Below are 17,296 nucleotides of genomic sequence, written 5' to 3'. Positions count from 1 at the left end.
AGAGATTGAGAGGCAGAGAAATGGACACACACTAAGCAGAGCAGAGAAAGAGACTTTACATGGCAGTAGAGTCTCCACTTCGCCGAAGCAAATGATCATAATCCTCCTCTGGTATGTCGTTATTCCTATTGTTGATGACCCCACTGCTTTGGCGGTTGTTGTTGTTGTGGTAATTGTTGTTGTTGTTGTTGACCGCTACCGGTCTGTTACCACCAAAATATCCTCTCAGCAGGGCAGCCTCGGTCCTTCGGGTTGACTGAAAAAAAGAAACAAACTTTCAAACACCATTACTCTGTAACAATTTGAGCAGAACATGTATGGAAGGCATGAATGGATGTAAAAGATGTCTACTCCTTGTTTTCTTTGTTGAACTTCTTTTAAAGGCATCCAATGCAATTTCAGGGCAACATAACGAAAAATATTCTGGATGACGAAATCTGTCTGATATTGACATTTACTGCGATTTATTAGCATTGTCGTCATCATTTCAGATTTGAAGCGTTTGAATTGCCCCCCATAGAAGCTACATGAGGCGTCTCTTTATTTATGGGTACCACCCATAAATAACTAGAACCAGGATACGATACAAAACAAGTAACCGTTTTCCGTCAGCAGCATAATTGTATTTTTGCCTCAAAGATATCAATATGCTATGGGATAGAATTGCTTCAACTTTAATACTACGTAAAAAGAATGACCAGAAAATTAACTTGGATGCCTTCAAACTACTTTCCCTACCCGGTTGACTTGATCGAGTTTGGACAAGACACCCCCGACGTTCCCGTCATATGGTTCGGTCCGAGCCACATAACGTTTCACCAGACGCTGGACAACCAACTGAGGAAATAAAAGACAGTTAAACAAGCTCGATATCTAACTGTTAAACACAATGTCAACATTTTATGAGCTGCAATGATTTTTCTTTACATATGTAGGCGTCCACTTTATGTGGTCTGTATACTGTGCAAGAACTGATATGAGCCAAGACAGCAATAGGCCACACTGACTTAATTTAGGGATGACATACTCTGGCGACACCAAAACTAATGCAAGAGGGCCAATAAAAAATCCAGTCAAAAATGCTGCTACACCACAGGAATACAAAGCTGGTACATAGCTATTTTACGACAAGTCGGCACATGCTGGCCTTCTGCAGCATTTATGAGTCGACACTGCCCTGAGTTCTTGGGTTCACAGTGGAGCTTCGGCAGCCTGGGTGCCGTCCTCCGTAGTTACTGCCTGCTCTCTAATGTCGCCAGCTGCCATGGACTATGGAGGATGGCAACCTGGCCAGAGCCTCGGAAGAGGTGATTTTTTTTTGAGAGCTGACAAAAGCCATGTTATCAATAAAACTAAATCAGTATAGCGTTAATTGCAAAAGGAGAAATCGAGAGTGCAACATGTACATACCCTGTATCGTGCCTCATGATCTCTCAGTCGTGGGATCTGTGCGAAAATGTAAAGACAAATTAGACATAGTCTAGACAGGCTAAGGATGATGCAAATTAGTGAAATAGCTTCTGTTGTTTCAGAACAGGAGCTTAAATCAACGTTGTCTCTCCTTGCTTCGGGTTGAAAGCGCTTGGTGTCAAGTGCCTGAGAGTTCTACGTACCCTCGGAAGTTATAGATAGGCCATGCATATATGGGCCAGGTGAGTTTACTGGAATATATTGTTGCTCCGCCCACAAGGGGACTGCCTTACTCCCGATGCGACAGCCGAGAGTGTCAGGGCGTCCCCGAGTGGGTGGGCAACACTATTTCCCAGTAAACGAGCCCAAGCCCATGGTCTATCTGACTAGAACATGGCCAATTCCCCGAAGTTATCTTTCTAACTTGTTCAATATCAGTTTTTCTTTTTCAATTTCAGTTTTTCTTCTTCAATATCAGTTTCAATGCAGCATGTGTTTTAGAGAAAGCTGGTCTGTTTGTGTTTCAATCCTCTTGTCCCTTGGATAATTAGCTTGCACAGAGGGGGGCCTGGTTTCAATTAAAACCCAAAAAGTGTCTGTACTAACTAAAAAGTGTGGAACTAATTTTATGAGTTTTAGCACCACACTTTTTTGGATAGTACCACATTTTTTTGCACTATGGGGATATACTGTAGACAGAAAATGAAGGGCTCTCATTGGCTGAGGGGTAGTGGCCATGTTCTAACATAGATTAAAAGAGTCAATCTGTACTGTCCCTAGGTCACTAAGACAGTGTGGTCCCACCTTGGTGACGGGCACGCGGCTGAACTTGGAGCAGCGGAAGGCGGTGACTGCCCGGGTCAGTCCGCGGGGGGTCGGCACCAGGTTGAAGGGGGCCGGTGGGTTCCACTGCTTCCCGAAATACCGCAGCATGAACTTGGAGCGGACAAAAATCCAATCCTCTTTCTGAAAGAAAATAAAATGCATCATTTATCTGATGCGAACGTGCGAATAATTAAGCTTGGCAAAAACGTTGCCTTCATTCTGAAATCTACGTGGTCATGAAGACTGAACAAATGACTAAACACACATGGTATGGCGAATAATTTTCTTCTTTTCCTGGAATTGATTTTGGCATTCCTTTTTATATACGGCATATTTTTTCTCATTTTGCAGCAGCTTTGTTCGATTTATAGTATGTCTTCTAGTATGGTCTTTTTTTTTTGGAAACAGACGAAAATTCATCATTATTATGTAACGCTCTTGGATGTCATCCATATATTTAAATCAACATGCATATATGGCCTAAAAAATTTTTCCAGGAAAACAGATGACGTTGAGAGTAGCACCTCGGGTTTGTGGAAGGACCCCGCCAGCACGCCGATTATTCTCAAAATAGGTGAACGACTCAATTAAAGAAGGGCACAAAATGTAATAAAGAGACTAAAACTCTAGGTGACAGAACTGTAAAATAGATGACGTTGAGAGTAGCACCTCGGGTTTGTGGAAGGACCCCGCCAGCACGCCGATGACGCTGAGCGCCAGGATCCACTGCAGCACGATGTACAGGAAGTAGATGGACACGCCCGTGCCATACGTCATCAGGGAGCCGTAGCCAATCACCGTGCCGTTCCGGGTCAAGGTCAGGTCAAGGGGCGTGGCGTCGATGATGAAGAACCCAGAGAAGAACAAGGCACGCATGGAGTTCTCCATACTTGGGACATATTACACATAGCGGCAAATTCAGTATCATCATATGGTGAATTACATAGAAAATCAGAAATGTCCTCGGGAGCAAATTCATTATATTCCAGTCCATATCCGTCCTTAATACAAAATATAAATGGACTGTCTCAATACCAACCTTTTCCAAATGGAATGTTTTCGTGTATTCCTTAATACCCATAAAATATTCTCAAAAACCCCATACAGTGCTTTTCAGTATAAGGTGTTTTCGAAACCCCCATGTAGTGCTTTTCAGTAGTTTTCATTTGTCCTTTGCTTGTTCTATTTATGTGACATATTTTACGTCGGTGGCGGCATGAAAATAAGTTGAAAACTTGAGTGTGCTGTCACCATGTCTTGTGATTAAACGTTGTAATACAAAAATGACAACGAAATGTGGTGAAATTTCATCGCGGAACAAAATAGATTTGTGCATGCCAACTTTTGAGAAGCCACGTGACAAGTCTCACTGGGTCAGTCTATTGAAGAAGACCACAGTGATTGGTCGAAAGCTCTTCGTGAGAACAATTCTTTGTGTTGGAACAAACGTTTTAGCTCTGAACATGTAACGACCAACACCATCATTAAAATATTTGTAGACTTTTTATCATTAACAGCGCCACCTACGTCCCGAACGGATGAGGTGTATTGCAGGGCACGGCTCCCAGGGTGAAGCTGCTGTTGACGTAAGTCTCGTTCACGGTCACGTGATAGTCGGCGCCCTCGGTGCAGGTGATCTCGTGCCCAGTGGTGTAGTACCAGTACAGGTAGTACAGGGCCCAGGCGAAGGAGAACAGAACCAAGAAGTAGAGTAGAGCCAACATCAAGATGTTCCTCACCAAATCCTGAAACATAAAGTTAACTTTTTATTGAAGAAGATATTCGAATGACTGTAGGGTAGAGCACTGAAGGTCCGTATCATGAAGAGTCTCGTTTTCGTGCAAGATCACGTACGTTCGCGTAGTGCTCTCGCGAGACCTGTTTTCAAAATGGCCGCGAAGATTGGAATATTTACGTCTATTAAACCAATGAAAATTAAACCATAAAACCATGGTGTTTACAAGTTTTATTTAGGAGGGGTCGAAAATCTCTCATAAAGAAGGCTCAATTTGTCTCGATAACTGCGGATGCAAAGCAACCCATTTGCAGTATCATATACATTTCGCAAGGGAAAACGCCAGCTCTCAGCTGTCAAGGAGGTCATGTAACAAAAAACACATGTAAAACAGCGAACGCTACCAGATGTAAAAGATGACCTTCTCACTCTTGGGCAGACAGAATCCAACTATATCCATTACAACCTAACCCAATGCTTAGTGGCCAAGTAGAAACACATACAGACACACAAACACAACAGAGACATACCAAAAACAATACTTCCATGTTTTATGGAAGTAACAGCAGTAAAAACGCCCACATACAGACACACACAGAGACATACCAAAAACAATACTTCCATGTTTTACAGAGGTAACGGTAGTGAAAACGTACAAATACAGACACACACACAGACACACACACACAGACACACACAAAAGCAATACTTCCATGTTTCGTGGTGGTAACAACAGTGACAGCGTACCTTCAGGGCCATGAGGAAGGGTCCAATGTGGCGGTTCAGAATGCCGAACGGAATCATCCGGATGACGGACAGGATGATACAGGGGCCCATGAGCGCCTCGGCCACCAGAGCGGGGCTGAACGGATCCCAGTGAATCCGGAACCGTTCCCAGCTGGGCAACACGTTATAGTCCAGAAACTGGTACTGAAGGGGCAAAAATAATGTATCAACATTCAGACTGTTTATTATAATAACCAATTGGTTCTCGGATTCGCCCACTTCAGTTTTTTTTCTCATTTGCAAAAAATAGGTGGAAAAGGATTCAGGTTCTGAATTAGCCTGTGCTACACAAACTCTCGGCCGGAGGTTAATGACCCCCACCCCAAGACTGGGGGGCGGCAACTTCGGGGCGGTCGGCCGCCAGGAGCGCGATTAGTCAGGCTAGGTTCTATTCTGAATCAACTCCAAAATGTTATTATTTTGGTCCCAACTGCTGAGGAAATCCTTGTCTTCCCAGTTGTTACAGTTTTTCCAGCTGATAATGTAGTGCTTTGATAATTTCTAGAAATAGTTGACAAGTATTTTCTGGCAGTTTGAAGCTCCTTGAGACATGTATAGAGTAAGTAACATATTTATTAGAAAATACAAGAATTTTACACTATGTTCGTTGTCGGATTCGGCCTGCCACTTAATTTTGAACACAAAATGCCCCAACACCTTAAAACACACAGAAAGCAAGCTGTTCAACGTCAACTGCATGTTGTATTCCGACCCCAGGCGCTATGAAACCTGGGATTTTTTACCCGGGCCCATGGCGCTATGCATCCAGGGAATGGTAAAATTGATGAACTTCACACTTCCCATAATGCCTAGTAAAGATCACGGATATGACGTATGGCCACACCCTCCCCCTTCCTCAATGTAATATTTCCAACAAGTTCTATCGACCAACTGGTAAACTATATTGTTATATAGCATAAAACGCATGCCATAATTGCATTTTTGTTGGAATTAGAGAAAATGACGTACCTTCTATCGTTCTACCTTCAACCGAAGACTCTCCTACTCGCACGGTCGCATTACGTATATCCCCTTCTTACGTCATATCCCATCCATATCCGTGATCTTTACTAGGCATTATGGGAAGTGCGAAATTCATGAAAAAAGGTTCCACTCACCCGTCCGTACGACAGGCCCCGCAGCCCTACGATGGTGACGAGCAGGAACAGCAGGACCATCTCCACCACACCCCACACGCTGGCCAGGTGCCGCCGCGCGCCGTACCGCCACAGGTTCGTGCACATCTGTATCACCATCCCTGCGGAACGACAAGGCAAGGCTACGTTCAAATTTTCCAATCTATCAAGATTCAACGATCACTTTATTGAACGTTGCAGTGGGACCACTGAATGACGTCCAATGTACACATTTTGATTTTGATTTTATTGGTTTGCACGTTATACAAAACAGACAGTAATAATACAAAACAAGGATGAAAACAGGTGCAGGAGGAGGGGAGAAGCATGGAATGCTTATACAAGGCCCTCCTCCTCTAAACTATACAAAATTAAATATAATCAATAAATGGAAATAATACAATAGCAAATGGAAATAATACAATAAGGATAATCAAATAATATACGGTATAAATTAATGACAATGATATATACATATATACAAACGGTACTTAACATAATAAAATTCATTGACAATTTACAAATATCGCAATCTAGAACAATAGCTTGCAATGGTTAAAAACGACGCAGCTAATCAAAGGGACATGCATTGTAGTAAATATTCAGCTGGTCGAATGAAAAAGTACAGTACATATTTACATCTGATGTGTTATGTTCTCAAGGATTGATTGTTGAGTAAACTGCACATGTACGGTACAGGCGAGTTTCTGTTTGTTCTTGTTATGGGGTTGGACAGTTTGTGACTGTTTCTGGTTACTCTGCCAGTGATCTGTAGTAGCTAGTGGGTGGTAACCAGTATCAACCACGTGAATGAATGAATGAATGAATGAATGAATGAATGAATGAATGAATGAATGAATGAATGAATGAATGAATGAATGAAGACCTTTATTGTAAATTTTTCCCCACGGACCAAGATCATGTTAAGAATAATATACAATGTATATAGAATGTATAATATAAACGTCTAGTATTTAGTACTTTCGACTTCTTCTTGGTAATTGTATAATCTTATAATCAATCTTAAGATTCTAGTATTCCTCCTTTGCTATGTGAATGTTTTAATACTCTGTACGTTCGAAGTTTATTTTTTGTAATTGCACCTTTGTAATCGTTATAAATTTCGGATACAAAGGCAATGGCAATAGATTTTGAAGGAACTTGTCTACATTGAAGCGTTAAGAATAGAAAACTTAGTCAACATTTCAAGAAAATGTACATCTATTACCACTGTAATCGTACACACAACTTACCTGCGATCCAAACCAGAAGGATCCATTCTGCAATAGAGGGGGGTGAAGCTCGTGACTGTCGGTTGAGAGTGTCCAACAGCGTGGCTTCACTGCTGTCCACACGGAAAGTCGCCAACATGAGGAGAACTATAAACCACAGTCTCAGCCCGATCTCACAGATGTACCTACAGAAAAAGAGATGTAGGATATATTGTAGAACTTTATTGACACAACAAAAGTACAGCGACTTTCGTAAGATACAGATACAGACAGACACGTGGGTAAAAAGGAATTGACCTAAGGCTATAGATGAACCAAGTTGCTCTAAGGCCTAAACATGTTTTATATATCTAACGTTACCTATTTGTACACAGTAAGGGTTATTGCCTTCTAGAATGAAATTGAATTTATGAAATACATTTATATGTAGGAAATTCTGTTGACCAAGTGGAAAGAAACTTCAAGTTGAACAGCTTTCTGCGTTTATCATCAAATAGTGGACAATTGATAGACAATTTAGACTTTGAAGCGGAGAAATATTATATGAACTTTATTTATTCCTCGAAAATCGTTCATGGTACGATTAAGAAACTACAAGGTTAGTCTATTCAAGTATAAGAAATATATATGGCTGTATTTGAGTTACAATATAGTCATGTATGGATGACTTGGTCTCACTTTTGGAATGAAGTATACAGAAATTGAACTATGTAGGCGGATTATAGGAGTTAGACATGACATAATAATACATGTAAACCATCGTTATTACAGTAATAACCTATTAAGTAGTAATATTCTTTGATTGTGCATCTACTATAAGTAGGACAAGTCATCACAAAATGAAATTCATCTCCAATATCTCCGGTATTTCTCACATGAACGCATCACACCGCAGTGGAACGCACCAAAAGCTGAAGTAACAGCAGCGCAAAAGAGGTCAAGGGTCTATGACCTGATTAAGAAATCAAATTATTGAAAACATATTGTGTAAAAAAAATACCAACAGGACAGGGCTTATATAATAAAGTTTGACTTTTTGACAATGAAGTCTACCGGCAATAACAACAAACTAAATTCAGCACCAAGGACAGAGGCTATATGTGCCATGACAGTTGAGTTCTGAGGCTGTTGTTTGTTGCTACCTATTGTAATTACGATCTTTGGTGCCAGGACGCAATACTAGCATATTTTTTCTATATCATTATTTTTACAAACTTGTTTGTTTAGTACCGGTGCAATAGTTCAATTGGTAGAGTGCTCGCTTTGTAACCGGGAGGTCGTGAGTTCAAACCCCGGCCGGGTCATACCAAAGACTTTAAAAAATGGTACACACTCTTTCTCTGCTTATCACTCAGCACATATGAGAAAGAGTGTGGGAAGGTCAAACACACAGCACTACCAGCGGACTAGCCCCCTGCTGTAGTGCCCTGCACAACTGTGTGTCGCCCAAGGGCTACGGAAATGGACATGGGCACCAAAACCCTATGCTCTGCATGGAGCACGGGTAGACCTTTTTTGTTTAGTAGGAGGTGCATTATCTCTAAGTTACCTTGGTTTTGTATCGATTTAATTAGGCCCCACCTGGTAACGGGAGTTGCGATGAACTCTCCGACGTAAGACTTGGCCTCCATGCGGTAGACGATGATGAGGAGCGGGCAAACGGCGGACACCAGCAGCCCGAACAGCAGCTGTACCAGGAGCGGCGCCCGGTTCCACCACTTCACCTTCTCCGCCCACATCGACAGCAGCAGGCCCTGGGACACGTCCTTGTTCACAAACTGTCGGGGACGACACAGGCGTTAAATCTACTTCAAGAGTTTTGTATTCGGTTGATGTGATTATATAATATGGATGGCATCCTCTGGTAAACCCTAAAAGTGATGCGAGCATTCATTATCAAATTTACGAGGTCATGAAAATGAGTATGGTATGGCGAATAAAAGATTCTTTTCATTTCTTCACATTTTATTCTTTAGATTTGGGTACATTTTGTATTTGACGACATTAGAATCATTTTCCAACATTTTATTTGCAAATTACGGCATGTATTTGCTCTTTTTGCAGATGCTTTGTGTGTTTTTTTTTTAAACGGACAAAAATTCATACTTTTTAAGCAGAGGTTTGGGTTTTGGCGTGTTTTTAGGCTTTTATCAGGCTTTCTTTTTTGCACTGGTATTTCTTTTACGCCAACAAAAAGATACCAGGGCAGAGAAAACAAAGCTTGATAAACAGAACCTAAAATACGCCAAAATAAGCCAAAACCTAAAGTTCTACTTGGAGAGTAGAAAATTCATGTGCGTGGATGTCATTCATATAATGAAATGAACAAAGCATGAAACAAATAAAGATAAATAATGATAGCTCGTTCAAGCCCAAACCACACCCACCCGTATCTGGTTATTGGAGGCGGCCAGCTGCATGGTCTGCATACACAGCCCCTTGGCGCCCTCCCGGTCCTTACTCCAGTCCTCCCCACTCATCACCGTCACCAGCTCGTCCACGTCCTGCACCTGACCCAGCAGGTCTGCCGCGAAGTCCCCGCACTGGTCCGCCAGGGCACGGTACTCGTGCGCGTGCTGGGGGTCCAGCTGCATCATCTGCAACGGGCAGAAACGACAACATTAACTTTGTAAAAATTGTATGGTTATACGCCATTGTGATTCTTGGCTACAGCTACCAAAGCTATTGATTATATTGAACACTTTCTGCATGAATGAAAAACTGTCAAACCGCTGTGGTCATAATTGGAAAGACAATATTGTACCAGATCTGGAGGCAGGGTATCTGTAATCATACATGATGTAATAATAGGTCATAAGCTTTACAACTTTTGTTACATAAATCAACTAATACTACCCATTAAACATACGATCTCTAAATATAGCTAGGGAACATACAGGGGAAATATTGTTGTACTATTCGACTACGAATGTACCTTAATAGGTTTGATATAATAGTTGCTTTAAGTACAATAAAGTGCCTCGATACGGACACAGCCGTTTACAAAAAAATTACCAAAGCTCCATTAAAGAAACGACACAAAGCAATGCAAGTGTATAACCCTTTTGCATAAAGTACTAGTCGCGAGTCCAAGTATATACCAGCTTACAAAAGTTCAAAAGAATATTGACAAAGAATGACTTTATTGGCGCGGCAATTAGAAAGGTTCAGGACTTTTACGTGGCCATTTATATTTCTACCGATAATAACAAATCTACCAACATCAACTCTGCATCTACCAACATCAATTCAGAAGTGGATTGTTATCCGCCACGGGTAGGACCAGCCCATAGCACGGTCACTTACCTCGTTCAGTTCCCCGGTGAGCCCGAAGGCTGTCTGGAAGGGGTCGGCGCTGGTGAGACTGATGTAGTACGGACTGCACAGGGCACGGAGGATGTTCAGTCTCGTGCTCGTCTGGATCAGCACTCTCTGGCCAATCAGGGCCTAGATAGGGTTAAAGACATCCAATGAAATTTCAGGGCGGAAAAAATATGCATGAGGAAATCTGATCAGCCCCGTGCTCGTCTGGATCAGCACCCTTTGGCCAATCAGGGCCTAGATATGATTAAAGGCAACCAATGAACTTTCAGGGCGGAAAAAATATGGATGAGGAAATCTGATCAGCCTCGTGCTCGTCTGGATCAGCACTCTCTGGCCAATAAGGGCCATGATAGAGTTAAAGGCATCCAATGAAATTATAGGGCGGAAAAATATGGATGAGGAAATCTGATCAGCCTCGTGCTCGTCTGGATCAGCACTTTCTGACGAATCAGGGCCTTGATAGGGTTAAAGGCATCCAATGAAATTTCAGGGCGGGAAAAATATGGATGAGGAAATCTGATCAGCCTCGTGCTTGTCTGGATCTGGACTCTTTGACCAATCAGCGCCTTGATAGGGTTTAAGGCATCCAATTAAATTTCAGGGTGGCAAAACAATTTTCTGGATATTCTGGATGAGGAAATCTGTCCAATATTGACATATACTGCCGTTCCTGAGCACATGTTTGTCATTGTTTCACATTAGAAGCGTTTGAAATTGCCAAAAATCAAGGTACGTAAACCGTTTGAAGTGGCAACGAACGTACACATGACAAAATTTAGCGTTGTGGTAACCCTGTTCTGATGTATTTTTACTCTCATATGCTACACAAACACCGACAATAACAAACCAAATTCAGCACCAAGGACAGAGCTTACGCGCCGTGACAGTTGAGTTCTGAAGCTGAAGTTCCGTGATATCGACTTTGATTACGATTTTTGATGTAAAATAATAAAAAAACATTAATAAAATATTAAAAGTTAATTAATTCATTATTGATTTATTATCACTTTATTTTTTTATTTATTTTCAATGTATTATTAATACTATTATTAATTAATTATTAATCAATTATCAATTCATTATTAATTTATTATCACTTTATTTTAAAGATAACGAGATGGCCCTACCGGAGGAGGGGTGATGGTGTAGTGATGGAACAGCAGGAGCCGCATGACCTTGTAGTCATTCCGCTGTGCTGCCAGGACGAGCGGCGTCACTTCCGGCGGGAACGTGCTGTCTTTGGGGGACATCGGAGGTCCCTGGTCGAGAACAAAGGTTCAGGTATAAATAATAACGTTTCGCCTTAAAAGCCAAGACGTGAGAAACAAGACTCACATTAAGCCCCTGTCACATATTCACTAATTTGGCCTCCCGAACACTAGACGGACGTTCTCCAACCATTGAGGCTGGTACTCGGCTACTATTCGGCTGCGCCGGCCGAATGTTTCAGAATTTTAAAGAAATTCAGGGATTGGTCTGGCCCCTTTCACACATAATTACATTCAGGAGTTTGGCCTCCTGAGCACTAGCCGAACGCCCCACAACCATGGTTAGGAGTAAGTCGACGAAATGTCGGATGGGTCGGCTGATGTTTGGCGAATTCGGCTGCGTCAGCCGAATGTTTCAGAATGTTCATGATATTCGGGGTTGGTTGGGAAGTTTGACCATGGTTGGTTGGTATTTGGCTGTAAGTCAGCGGAACACCAGCCAACCATTTGGGGGCAAGTCAGCAGTGTTGGGGGGGGGGTAAATTTGACTCAAATTTAACTCAAATTCGTTTCTCTTCGTATAGAAAGCTAGATCTAGTCAGAGGGCTACAGAACGTCAGCTGAACCTGGTCGGCTGGTAGCCTGATTAAATCGCTTTTGCCGGCCGCCCAACATGTAGGGAGCCCCCCGGAGCTTGGGTTACATAGGCTAGTCGGCTGGTGGTCGGGAATAAAGTCGGGGGAAGGTAGTGAATGTGTGACAGGGGCTTTATAAGTACATTGTAACTTGATCAATAAAGTAATATCCATCCACATGAGTGTAGTGTAAGCAAACTTAACGTCTCCGTTTGCCACATAGGCACATTCTATCACGATGTTACTTCATCAATTTTTACATGAAATTCCTTACAGACATTATGTATCCGTATTTTGGGCACATAACTGTTGAACACGTCATTGACACATGACTAAAACCCCTTATGAATAAATAATGTCATTGTAACAACGGGTTACATTCTGCCTAATGAGAAAATAATTTCCATATTTTTGCTGCTCTTATATCATTGTTCAGACAGGTGGAATTGAGTTTTTACTCTCCAAGCAGATGTTTGGGTACAAAAATCTTACACCATGCCCCTTTAAAGGCATCTAATGCAGCTTTAGGGCAACAAAACTAGAAATATTCCGAATAAGGCAATCTTTGTGATATTCACACATACTGCTTCACGTTAGCACATTTAAATCAGCATTTCATACTTTGTGCATTTAAAACTGCAGAAACAAGCCCCAAGATGAGTCCTTTATTTCTGGGCGGTACCCTAAATATCAGCCAAGGACCCTTCTAGTAACCATTTTCTGTCAGAATTTGGTGAATTTTTGCTCCATGATCTAATTTACACTGGGATAGTGTGGTTTCAACTCAGTATGTAGATAAATCGAGTTTCCAAGCCCTAAAAACTGCACTGGATGCCTTTCTATATCCTTCCTGTTGTCTATTGCTAATTTATTTTAGCACCCTTTCCCATAGATTTACAGTGTTTTTTTTTAATTCATCAAGACATCAAAACATAACAAGGACAGTGTGGCGCTGCACTCAGGTTAATAACTTATATTAACAGCGCCACACAACAAAATACAATTAACATTTAAATACACAAATGACATATCTGTGCGCCGTAGTCCCACCACCCCAAGACATAAAACAATGCTAATGCTAACAAAGTTATTTGAAAATTAAGATTACATGTTAACCTCCTATATCTCATTGGCGGAAATACATCCGCCAATCAGAGCTAGAATGAGAATTTAGGCCCATTAACACATGTAGTATTTGGACTTCTATATCTAATTGACTGTTAGAAACAGTCAAGCAGAGCTAGAAGGGCTTGGTATCTCCAATGTAAGTCTGAGTGAGTTGCATCGTTTTGAAGTTGTACGTAGGGGGTAACAACGTGGAGCCTCTAAGAAGACTTACAGTGTTGCTGGTGCTCTTGGTGTATCGGATGAGTCTCTCCACCAGACGACAGTTGCTGCGGTCCACTGCGAACAGAAGCGAGTTGCCCAGGTTGACGTTGAAGTACAACAGTAGTTCCACCACGTCCTCATGCTGGTTACACACCGCAAGCTCTATCGCCGTGCGACCCACCTGCAAAAAAAAAAAACACCAGACGTTAGGCCACTCTGGCTTAATTTTATTGATTACATCCTCGCGCACATTAATTTTCAACTGTTCCAAAAAGAGAACCTCGTCCGAGGCTCTGGTCTGGGTGCCATCCTCCGTAGTCCATGGTAGCTAGCGGAGTAACTACAGAGGACGGCGCCCAGGCTACCGAGGTTCGACGGAACTCAAGAACTCAGTACAGTACTGACAACGTTAGGCCAGTCTGGCTTAATATTATGAATGACATCCGCACGCGCATTAATTTTCGACTGATCTGAAAAGAGGACCTCGTCCGAGGCTCTGGTCTGGGTGTCATCCTCCGTAGTCCATGGTAGCTAGCGGAGTACCTACGGAGGATGGTACCCAGGCTACCGAGGTTCCATGGAACCCAAGAACTCAGTACAGTGAAGACTCATAGATGCCGCAAAGGGCCAGCATGTGCCGACTTGTCGTATTTAAAGTATGTAATACCGCAATTTCACAATGCCAGCTTTGTATTCCTGTGGTTTAGCAGCATCTATTTGACTGGCATCTTTTTATTCGGCCTCGCGCACTAGCTAGTTTGCGGGTCTTCAGAGGATGTCATCCATAAAATTAATTAAGGCAGTGCGGCCTTACATGGAGTAACGATTTACTTTTTAAAAAATGTTGTTAATTTTGAAAGTTCATCTGTAGACGTCATTATGCATAAATTTTTGACAGTAATTACCAATAAATAAGTAGCATGTCCTTCAATATACACACTATTGTGTCCTTGGGAAAGGATGTTTTCACAAATGTGATGAATTTTGTTATTGGGTGGGCCGGGCACTCTCTCTTCCCAGCCAAGGGCTGAATTGTGAGGAGCTTACAATCATTGGGGATGCATGTGAATCAAGGGTCTGTAGCGGCTACCATTCGGCGTTAGCTCAGGTAACCTCAATATGACCCCAGGTGCGGCCATAGGACTGTAAAGTTTGAACCGTTCACACTGGGAAGGTCCCCTGTCGTGGGTTCTTTAACGCGTGCGTAGGGTGTGGCTCTCTCCAAACACGGGACCTCCGTGTAACGTCCTATCCGAGGGACGTCCCTAACCGAAGCTAGGTAAATCTAGATATTAAGAAAATAGATGGAAACGTTTGTTAGAACTTACGTCGTCGCTGGTGTTGATGTCGAACTCGTGCCTGACGGCGTTACGTTCCAACAGGGCCCGGGTCTTCTCCACGTCTCCGTTCTGCACGGCGAACAGGAACTGTCCCTTCGGGTCCTTGATGTCCGTATCCTGGACGTTATCCGGGAGGCTGGTGAACGGTGTTTTTATTATTAATAATTTCTAATCGTTATAATTACCTCCATAAAAAAAGGGAGGTATTGTTTTTGGCGTGTCTGTGTGTGTGTGTGTGTGTCTGTCTGTCTGTGTGTGTTTCCACAACTTTGTGGAAACACTTTTATACTTGTAATCTATGTGAGCTATGGCAGGTAGAACATCAACAGATACAAATTATGCAAATGATGGCCTAATTTGCATAATTAATGTGAACATTCTGTGATTCCTTTTTCGTGAATGATGGTAATTTTATACCTTGTGACATGTGTAAGTTACTTAAAAGCTAACATTACTTTGCTCATATTATGTTAATGTGGAGGTCATTTGCATAATTAATTACAACATGTTGAAATGGATTATTGACAAAGGAGAGGAATTTCACACGCAAAATATTGTATTTTGAATTAAGAAAACCATAAATTAAACTATGGTAACTATGACCTTATTTCCATATTCTAGGAGGTATGAGATCTCCGAATTCCTGTTCATTTTAGAATGATATCAGAAACCAATTATTCGGCACCGTGTATAAAATGCGCCCTTACTTTCAAACTATCCACCACCAAGGCAAAACAAAGAACCCACATATCATAGACGAAGTGGGCAAATTCGTCTTCCATTGCCTCAAGAGAAGAAGTCAAACCAAACAAAACTAGTACAATGTATGTTTTAGAATGTAGTATAATCTTGTCCCTCTTATAGTTGTATCTTCTTTTTCATACATGTTGTTTGTATTTACAATTAGCCCTCGGGCATATATTTGCAATAAACCTAAAGTTGCAACATTTAATGACAAGGCATTGTGACGGCACACTCAACAACATATTTTCATGAAAAGTAGAACCTCTTACAAATAAATGTAATAAGATCCTCTGACAGATTGTCAATATCAGTAACGGGAGTTCCTACCTGGTGTACGGTTTCAACATGATCTCAGTTGGGTCTGCGTAGTCAGGCTGTGGGAGGTTGTCCAGCGGCATGTTGCTCGGGCTGGCCTCGGGCAGGGCTGCGTACGTTCCCGAAGGAGCACCTGTTGGCGGCCCGGCGCCACCGGTTTGAACTAGCGGGAGGAACTGTTGACGATCCAAAGGGGCGTCTGTGTCATCATCATTCTTGTCGTCTTCCTCTTTCTCTGACTTCTTGTCATCTTCCTCCGTCTTCTTGTCATCTTTTTTCCCTCCTTGTTTGTTATCCTTTTCGTCGTCGGAGTCACCCTGACGATGCAGATCGGGCAGGTTTTCCTCGTTCACTACTCTCACGGGGACGCCCAGGTTCTGTAGGATCTTCGCCCGTTTGTTGCTCGCAGTATCGGGGATATCGCTGAACGTGGAGTCGATGGACCGGTTGTCAATGTCGTCGTCCTTGGTGGAAGCGATGCTCTCCGGGGCCTTCTTCTTGGGTGTGCCCCTTGATGGCTTACGCCCTAAAGCCGTTTTCGGTCGAAGTGGCCTCTCGTACCGAGGTGGCTTGGGGTCCGCGTTGGTCTCATCAACGGACTCATAATCCACCGGTGGTAGGTCGTCCGGCTGCGGGACTGGTTGGCTTGGGGTGGGCGCAGGAGCCTGGTATGGCGCGGTGCTTGGAACAGGAGGCGGCCCTTGGACTGACGGTGGATGTCTACCGGGCCAGCCTTGTGGATTCTGCGGCCCTGAATCTCGAGTATCCCCGTATATCGACTCCATATCGTCGTTCCCTGGACTCCAGACGAAGCCTTCTTTCGGCCCGAAGCGGAGAGAGCTGGACGTTACAGACCCGCGGCCCAGCGAGTCCTGGTCGGCAGCACGAGGTGGTCGGACCGGGCGCCTGACGTGGCTCCCGCGGAAGCCATCGTCCCAATCCATGGTCCCTTCAGCCTTGGTACCAAACCTTAGGGTCGGCTTGGGGGTGATTTCCCTACCCCTCCCTTTACTAAGCACAGGCGAGCTATATCCACGGACCTATCTCCAGCTGGTTTCTCTTTATCCGCTGGCTTCTTCTTCCGGTGACCGGTAGCTGGGGCCAAGTTTGGCGGCCGGTGACGCTCCCAGCGCCGAAGAGATAGCGCTGAGCTCACGACGGTCTGGATACCAGGCTAGGGTCCCTTCCGTAAACACACTGGTACCTTGACTTTCAATACCTATACTAGTATCAGATATGGTATTAGTCTACATTTAGAGGGCATGAGTGTAACCGTG

At 43.0% G+C, this 17,296-nt stretch overlaps 1 protein-coding gene across 1 annotated transcript; it reads right to left on the bottom strand.

The window, feature by feature from the left end:
- Positions 1-55: 55 nt before the first annotated feature.
- LOC109476741 (transient receptor potential-gamma protein-like) lies at positions 56-16,963 on the bottom strand. Its single transcript, XM_019777746.1, has 14 exons — positions 16,032-16,963; positions 14,949-15,096; positions 13,631-13,801; positions 11,576-11,707; positions 10,431-10,571; positions 9,512-9,721; positions 8,706-8,902; positions 7,146-7,309; positions 5,875-6,014; positions 4,718-4,900; positions 3,763-3,980; positions 2,905-3,124; positions 739-837; positions 56-256 (listed from the first exon to the last, which is right to left on the bottom strand). The coding sequence occupies exons 1-14, from the start codon at positions 16,961-16,963 to the stop codon at positions 56-58; spliced, it is 3,156 nt and encodes a 1,051-aa protein (XP_019633305.1).
- Between the last annotated feature and the right edge of the window lie 333 nt (positions 16,964-17,296).

The sequence above is a fragment of the Branchiostoma belcheri genome, unplaced genomic scaffold (assembly GCF_001625305.1).
Source record: "Branchiostoma belcheri isolate BF01 breed outbred unplaced genomic scaffold, Haploidv18h27 scaffold39, whole genome shotgun sequence".
NCBI lineage: Eukaryota > Metazoa > Chordata > Leptocardii > Amphioxiformes > Branchiostomatidae > Branchiostoma > Branchiostoma belcheri.
This window is presented reverse-complemented; position numbering and strand designations above follow the sequence as displayed.